The sequence below is a fragment of the Capra hircus genome, chromosome 2, assembly GCF_001704415.2.
Source record: "Capra hircus breed San Clemente chromosome 2, ASM170441v1, whole genome shotgun sequence".
Taxonomy (NCBI): domain Eukaryota; kingdom Metazoa; phylum Chordata; class Mammalia; order Artiodactyla; family Bovidae; genus Capra; species Capra hircus.
The window spans coordinates 121416106-121424995 of NC_030809.1; the positions used below are offsets into that span (position 1 = coordinate 121416106).

At 41.6% G+C, this 8890-nt stretch overlaps 1 protein-coding gene across 1 annotated transcript; it reads right to left on the reverse strand.

Moving 5' to 3' along the window:
* Positions 3975-8008, reverse strand: NEUROD1 (neuronal differentiation 1). The gene is made up of 2 exons (XM_005675897.3): positions 7907-8008; positions 3975-6349 (listed from the first exon to the last, which is right to left on the reverse strand). The coding sequence occupies exon 2, from the start codon at positions 6336-6338 to the stop codon at positions 5268-5270; it is 1071 nt and encodes a 356-aa protein (XP_005675954.1). The 5' UTR covers positions 6339-6349; positions 7907-8008; the 3' UTR covers positions 3975-5267.

Below are 8890 nucleotides of genomic sequence, written 5' to 3' on the forward strand. Positions count from 1 at the left end.
TAGAACCTGAAGGAAGGAAGGAAATCAATAATGAAATATCTACATATCCCAGCTTCTCAACGTTTCTCCATCTGTAAAATAAGATACAGGGCTACTCTGATGATGAAATACGGGAATGAATGGAAAACACTTAGCACTTACCTAATAAGTGTGGGAAGCCTTTCTTGTGACTGCCTGCTGCTTATGACATCAAAGCACAAAGCAGAGTTAGCTTTTAATCTTATTAACAGTAAAGTAAGTCACCAGGTTAGAGCTTTCCAGATGGCTCAGTGGTAAAGAATCCGCCTGCCAATGCAGGAGATGCAGGTTTGATCCCTGGGTTGGGAAGATCCCCCGGCAAAGGAAACGGCAACCCAATCCCGTATTCTTGCCTGGGAAATCCATAGATAGAGGAGCCTAGTGGGCTACAGTCCATGGGGTTGCGAAAGAGTTGGACTCGATTTACTGACTAAATAACGACAAAGTTACCAAGTTACCTTAAGAATAAGAGATTAAATTTACTCTCTCATCTCTAGATGTCATTTCACAACCCAGCCACTCTAGATGACTCCATACCCGGGGATTCATAGAGATGGTTACCGTCACTATCCACCTATCTCTAAGTTAGCTGGGCAGTTACACAATACTGTTGAGATAGCCAAATCACATTTAATGTATCTGAAGATTTAGTCCAGGATTAACATGATACTCTGCCTTTTAAGATAGTTTAAGATTAGCAATTTAAACAGAAGTCTTCAGAGGCTGCTGCCTTGTCTTGGTGATGCCACTAGTTTGGTTACACAGCTAATTCCATCGGAACCACTGAACCAAATGTTCATGTGTGTGAAGAGAGTCCATGAGTCAATTGCCAGCACAGAATTCTTCCTGACATAGGAAGGCAGATGATCCCAACTTTTGAGTGCATACAGCGCAGATTTCTAGTTGAATGGTTCTTGACAATAGTGTCCTCTGAAACATAATGCCTGGCCAGGAGCCAGTGATTATGCCACCATACAAATCACTATGCATCTGATGCCAGGACGCCTCTGTGCATGGTAACAACAAGAGTTCTCAGTCCTGGTGTTCCACAAGATGGTGCATTGGCGCTTTTATTCTTTATCAGATCCTGGAATTAAAGATTTTATTTAGATGGCTTTCAGGAAATAAGTAATGGTGGTAGAAAAGGAAAAGAGATTTTAGTGTAGTTTAAGAAATAGTTCTGCTATTATATGATTCCCATTAGGATGAAATCAGCCTATGTTTTGAAACCTAGTTTTATTAATTGTTTAATAGATATTTTCACTTTAAATCTCTTGTTTAATTATAGAAGTGAAACAGCTTGGTTCAAACTGTTAGCTAATGATCCATGTATCATTTTAGTAATTGCTAGCTTCTTTCAGAAATGCATTAATTTTGTAAGAATTATAGACTTTCAAATGTGAAAATAGTTTTTTTAAGGTTAATAAATTATAAAGGTTATGGTTCACTTTAATATTATTTTCTATAACATATTATAAACCTAAACTTAGTAGAACATTCCTAAGATATAAGCTTCTATTTTAATTTACATTTTACTGTCTTTTAAGAGTAAAAGTAGATAGATCATACTGTATTTGTCATTGATGACATAAATGAAATCTAAGTTATACAGAATTCAAAAGGAATTCTGTACCAGTCAAAATATTTAGTTAAAATATTTCATCTCCAACTATGAAATTGTCTACTGATTTTAAACACCACCTTATTCTGGAAACAACTCATCAGAGCTTTTTCACATTAAATAAGTAGATCTAAACATCTTATTTGATGGGAATACTAATTATTCAGGATTAGGGTATACCCAGAACCCTAAATACTACTGGTAAGCAGACATATATAACAACACTAAAAGAAATGTTTTCCCCAATGAAGCTATAGTTGCCAATGTTTCTTCCTTTTGGTCACTTTTCACTTAGTAAAACATTTTCTATTCTAGATATAGGCATTGGCCAATTATGAAAACAGTAAGAGTCTCTTTTAAATATGCCGAGCGATTTCAAAAGAAAAGAAAAAAATGATTGAAAAGGTTTCTTGTGGTTTGAAAATGCCTTCCAAATATTCATTAAACATTTAAGTGAGTAAATTTGTAGAATATGTTTCTGACATTGGCACTGGTTCTGTGGTATTTCTCTGATCAGATGGAAGTGCTGTGTATATGCAGAGTGCATTCAGTTCATTCATGCATAAACAATATCATTTTCATAAATTAAAACCTCCCCTGCAGAAGGAACATCTGTGCCTGCCTTTGAATAAAAGATGGTGGCATGTGAGTTACTCCTTGACTGACTGAAAGAATCTCTAAGCTTAGAATGAAGTTATACATGTAAAATGGGGGGGGGGGGCAATAGCAAACCTAATTAGAGTTTTCATTCCTACCTTACAAAAAATAATCCACAGATTTCACTGCTTGCTGTTTTAAAAGCTGGAATTCTTAAAATGGCATCTTCTTATTTCTTCTGTTCATTACAGCAACAGTTTTCAGTTTGCATGAAGAAATTTAATTTTCATTACAGGTGAAACTGAGCTGCTGAATAGATCACATAAGATCTGAATGTTCACTTCATGATCTCCTAGGCTGGAAGGCTGGCAGTGTTCAGATATCATCTCAGTATTATGTCTCTTAGAGAAAGAACAGTGAAAGCAATCTTGGATATGGGAAGCAACAGCTTGATTCCAAAATAACAACTCTGTTTCACTTGGAATGAGACGATTGCATTTTGGATAAAGTTGGGACTAACTTAAAAGTATTTCTGCTATGTGATGAAGGCTGATGGAAAACATGCTAAAATGATATATTTTAAATTGCACTCAAACATTTTTTTAATGTTGAAATATTCCTTACTGCTACTGTCACAGCTTGATGTAGCCCCGTTGGCAATGTTATTAGTATGGCTAATTGTTCCTGTCCATTAGATTACTCACATTTTTCTGGAGCAGCTTGCTAAATGAGGTCAGCTTTCTGGAACCCCTAAATCACCAATGAGAACCGGGATTAAAGGAACAAGCTTGGGAAGGGAGGTAGTCATCCAACGTGGCATCCGAATCAGAGGAAGAACAATGGAGTCACTAATGACAGTAATCAGAGCACCACAGTGGAGCCAGGGTACAAGTGCCAACATGCTAGTCCCTAGAAATCGCTCCTGTCAGTCAGCACATCCAGACGGAGAGAAATGCCAAACTTTTTAGTGGCCTTACCAATGGACAGAATCATCTCTACGTCTTCTTCAGTGAGTTCCATTTATGAAACAGGAGACTAGTACACCAAAGGGGGCGAGGAAACAATTAGACCATCCAAAAAACATATCACAGTACAAATAGTATGTTCTTGAGTACAAGCAGTTCATCACTACTTTTTCCTGAAGAATTACTGAAATCATCTCAATTACATAACAATGATAAAATGCCACTTCTTAGATTCTTTAATCAAATCATTTCTCTCATATTCTAAGGGAATATCACTTTCTCTTCAGGATATGACTATTTTGCAGTAGAGAATGTTTCACTTCAGGTACAGATAGAAAAGGACTAAGAAAAAGGTAAAAAAAAAATAGTATGTTCTTAGATATGTAGATAAACTAAGCTAGGATACTTGTTTGGGTCTTGTTTGTTAAGAATTAACTAAATCCCTTCTAAAAAAAATAGAAGAAAACACAAATTCATATAAAGGGATGGAAACCAAAACCAAAAGTACAACTGTTGGTCTCTTCACAAACCTCACCCAACCCCAGCCTCATAGTCCAAGTAATGAAATATCAGTTAGGTTCATTCCTTAACTACAAAGAGTTGGTGACTCCCTAAGCAAGATAGACTAGAGAGTTTGTGTTAAACTAAACTTTTTAATTTTTTTCTACAAATAGAACTTAGTATTTTTTTACCTCAGCAAGTTAAGCAGTTGTTATCCTTAGGAATTATTTATACTTTTAAAAAAATCCCTTTAAGAAGAAATGCAACAACTGTTCAGATTTTTCAATACTATTTTATTGCAACTGGATGAGTGTTTTCTAAGTTGTGCATTACACCATAATATACAGGATTACAAACAAGATTACAGTACATATTGAGTCCAGTGGTACCAGTATCACATCTCAAACAGCACGTATTCTGGACTGCATTTTACATGCAATAGCTATTGTTCTAATTATGAATTAAATGGTTTGAATTTATTTAAGCTACTGTACTAATTGACTACAATAGGTATAAAATCCCAACATTAACAACCTGATTAGATTTAGGCTCAGATTCATTACATGAATATAAGACAAACCACCATTTGTGTGACTATGTATAAAATCATGCATTTATATTTTCTGGAAACATCAATAGCTTCAGATTCTCTGTAAAATCATGGGATGCAAAGGAGTAAAAGACTAAAAAGAAACAGTGCAAATTGTATGTGATAGTCAAGCAGCTTTTGATTTAAAGAAGGGTATGTTGGCATTTGTTTATAATATATACAAGCTTGTGCAAGTACTGAATTGATATGTTTTGATAGGGAATGCATCTCTTGTTTTTACTCATTCTCTTAAGAATTATGGATCTGGTTTTCATTTTCAGGAGAGAGAACGACTTTAAAGTGAAATGAACTGCTCAAATTGTGCAATTGTCTTTAACAATTAGAGAAGAAAGAAGTGCTAAGGCAACACAACAACTTTCTAAGCACTTTTCTGCTGGTTTAAATTAGTTAAATTATTTTGTATAAATTAGATATAATTTCTACTTTTCTGATATGTATAAAAATTGATGAAGCTGCATGGTTTTAAAATAGGAAATCCACATTATAAAAAGTCATTAAAAATTCTGTACAAAATCACAACAAAATAATTCAGCATGGGAAAGGTAACAAGTAGTAAAATGCTGGTTGAAAAATATATATTTATATATATTTTAATTGGCCCATTACTAGTTTAAAAATTGCATAGATCCTAATTATTGCTTGTGATTTTGTTATCCCGATCAGATAATTAATATGATCTGAATACAGCTGCACCAAATTTGTGGTGCATTTTTTTAACTTTACTGTATTATTTTTTAAAATAGAAGAGCTATAGAAAATAATACATAAAGTGAACAGGAACTTTGATCCCCTGTTTCTACCAAAGGCAGTAACGACAATAAATACATATATCACTTGAAGCTTGGAGTATTTGCACTTTGCAGCAGTAATACTCAAAGGGCTGCCTCTTGTAAACACGACAGTCACTGTAAGCACAGTGGGTTCGTTTCCCAGGGACGGTGAAACTGACGTGCCTCTAATCGTGAAAGATGGCATTGAGCTGGGCACTCATGACTCGCTCATGATGTGAATGGCTATCGAAGGACATAATATTGTCTATAGGGATCTCACAGCGAGGGGCAGCGGCGCCCGAGAAGACTGATCCGTGGCTTTGGGCCCCTGCCAGGGTCGCTGCAGGATAGTGCATGGTAAAGGCATAATTTTTCTCAAACTCGGCGGACGGTTCGTGTTTGAAAGAGAAGTTGCCATTGATGCTGAGCGGCGGGCTGAGGGGTCCGTCAAAGGAAGGGCTGGTGCAATCAGTCAGAGGGCTCTCAAAGAAAGGTTCCAGCGCCGCGCTGTAGGCGTGAGGCGGCGGCTTGACGTGGAAGACATGGGAGCTGTCCATGGTGCCGTAGGGCGGGCTGGGCAGCCCCGGAGACTGGTAGGAATAAGGGTGCACAGGGAAAGAAGCGCTGGCGGTCGGCAGGTGCGCAGGCATGTCCTGGTTCTGCTCAGGCAGAAAAGTTCGAGGATTGAGCTGCAGGCAGCCAGCAACGAGGTTGGTGGTGGGCTGGGATAAACCCTTGCAGAGCGTCTGTACAAAGGAGACCAGGTCAGGGCTTTTCCCTGAACGCAAGATCTCCGACAGAGCCCAGATGTAGTTTTTGGCCAAGCGCAGTGTCTCGATTTTGGACAGCTTCTGCGTCTTGGAGTAGCAGGGCACTACCTTGCGCAGGTTGTCCAGCGCTGCGTTCAGCCCGTGCATGCGGTTCCGCTCCCGGGCGTTGGCTTTCATGCGTCTCAGCTTAAAACGCTCGAGGCGCGCCTTCGTCATCTTCTTCTTTTTGGGGCCGCGTCTCTTAGGCTTTTGATCGTCGTCCTCCTCTTCCTCTTCCTCCTCCTCTTCCAGGTCCTCATCTTCCTCCTCGTCCTCTCCCCCGTTCCTCAGCGAGTCCTCTTCCGCGTTCATGGCTTCGAGGTCATCCTCCTTTTTGTCTGTCTCGTGCTCCTCGTCCTGAGAACTAAGACACTCATCTGTCCAGCTTGGAGGACCCTGGGGCTGAGGCTCTCCCATCAGCCCACTCTCGCTGTACGATTTGGTCATGTTTAGGTTTCCTACATTCAACAGGGAAGAGGGGAAAACAGAAAAGGAGAAAAACGCTACATTCAAAAACTACAAAGGCCTTCAGCTCTCACTAACCCTAGAGAAATGCATAGGAAAAGAACTACCAGCTGATTACAAAATGAATGCCCCCGAGGAAAAGTTAAATGCAGTTTTATAAGGGCCTGTGTGTGCCCGGCTGGTACGTAGGAGACAGGACAGGGCTAAGTGTGAATAGGAGCTAAAATAAGTGTCATAAGTACACTTCTGGTGTATGTTTCCCTGTGATTGTGTGTTTATGGTGATTATCCGGTAGGATAATGTGTGTGAAAATGAGTGTGTATTTCGGCGACTTCATGTTTATTTGCATGAGTTCAAAGTCACAACTCCACAAAAAAAGACGAGTTTGAAAATTGCAATTATGTTTCCATCTCGGTTCTGGCCTCCCCGCACTCGGCGATTAAAGTTGAAGATCCCTTACGTAATTTACTAACGCTGGCAGTGATTTTTAAGAAGATTATACGGAGTGGAGATTGAAAAGCAAATGCATGGTGGAGAAAAAGTATTTTCCACAAAATTATTTCACCATCAACGAAGCATTTGGTAACAAAAGTGGGCGGGGGGTTTCCATCCCACCCTTGCCTTTCTTTTCTCACCTCCCATCCCTCTGACCCTCTGCTGAATTTCCACCTTGTATAAAAGCGCTTGCTACCGGGCCAGAACCCGGGGCGCGGCGCAGAGCGCTCCTCGGCGCGCCGGGGATCAGGTGCGAAAAGCTCCTCTCTAATAAACAGCCCATTGAAAGGGCCGCCCGCTCTTTATTGGGGCTTTTCAAAGTTCGCCTCAAACCTCCCTTTAAAAGACTGAATAATTATAATGGTCAGAGAATGGTAATGGCGAAGTTGCTGCTTCTTATAAGGAAAATAAAAAGCCTTTAGTTAGACAACTGAATTTCTGGCTCCTGCAGTGGCTGCTGGGGACTTGGCCGACTCTGGGACAGTAACAGGTAGCAGGAGAGGGTCCCTCTCTCTTTCTCCACATTTTATCCCCTCTCAACTAAACTACCTCTCAACTCGGTTTATTTTCTAGGGTGTGTATATTCAAAGTATCAATACCCCTTTCATTCACTGAAAAAATAATTTGCTATTCCCTATGTGCATAAAATACTTGTCTACAAAATAAATCTTGGTAACGTGGGCTTTTTTTTCGCCCTTATTGATAGAAGTGAAATACTGAAGTAGTTATCTGCTTTCAGAACTTTGAAATCACCACTAGGAAATAATCATAGAGTTATAGGACATTATATTTTTTAAAAATCCAAAGACGCTCCTATACTTTTTCCCCTCCAAAAAACAAACAACAAAAAAAAGTAAAACGGATTTTTAAAAATTATTAGGCCTGCAGCGGGTATTTGAGTGATGCAACTCAAACTGTGTGCGTATTCGCCTTGCAATTATGAAAAGGAATGCCTGTCTCAACGCATAAACGCGCCTACAGACGCACACATACAGAATATGTAGGTTCATCTTCAATTGCTTTTATTCCCCCCCAAAATTAAAGGATTTAATTACCTGCAGTTGTTAGTAAGTCCTGAGCAGTGATGGTCTCATAACCCTGGGGCCTCTGGGCGCCGTGCCTTCTGCGTGGGGCGAATTCCTCGTGTCCCGGCAGCGCGGGCGCTCAGGTTATATAGCCGAGTTGGTGATGCTGAGCGCGGGCGGGGCCAGGAGCCTAGCGGGCAAGCAGGTTCCAAGCGCCCCGCGCCTGCGCACGCGCCGGGGTTCCGCGCTCCCTTCCCTTCCGCCCTCCTCCTCCCGCCCCCGCCCCTTCAGCCTCGCTCCTCTCCCACCCGCATCCGACTCCAGCTCCCCTCTCCCCCACCCCTACCCCCGCCCCATCTCCTTCCTCCCCGGCATGCGCCATATGGTCCTCCCAGTCCAGCCAAGAGCCGGGGACCACGTGACCTGCCCATTTGTATGCCGCGGAGCGCTCCATTCCGGCCCCTTTGTGGCCAGAAGAAAGTGGCCCATCTGTCGCCAGTTAGAGACTCCGCGGACCTGTTTTTACCCGCAGGAGAGATTAACCCTTTCAGGCGGCAGAAGGGAGAAGGGGCGCGCGGTGGGGGAAGAGACGGGGGGGGGGGGGAAGGAGTTGGAGAGAAGAGAGCGGGAAAGCGAACACCGACTGGCTTTAGATCAGAGTGAGTGGCCCGCGTTGGGGCGGTAAGTAGGGCGAAGGTGAAAGAAGCAGAAGCGGAGACTCCTTTGGACTCCTCGCCCAGGCACTGGCTTCCTGGGCACTCCCTGCCCTCTCTAAGGTGTCAATTTCTTGGTTTCTCCCTCTTAGTAGACGCTTTGTTCGTTGGCACCAAAGGGTGGCTTCTCCCAGTCTCCACCAGCCCCTTAAGCAACATATACTCTGTATTAAAACAGCTTCATCTGTAAACGCAGCTGTGAGACTAGTCCCTAGCCTCCTTAACTGGGTCGCCCTCGCCCAGCCTCAACAGTAGAGAAAATTTGGTACTGGTCACTCTCCTTCACCATGCGTGCAACCCG

Excerpts from the sequence above, each read along its gene's own strand:
- NEUROD1 (XM_005675897.3), bottom strand. The coding sequence starts at position 6,338 with ATGACCAAATCGTACAGCGAGAGTGGGCTGATGGGAGAGCCTCAGCCC.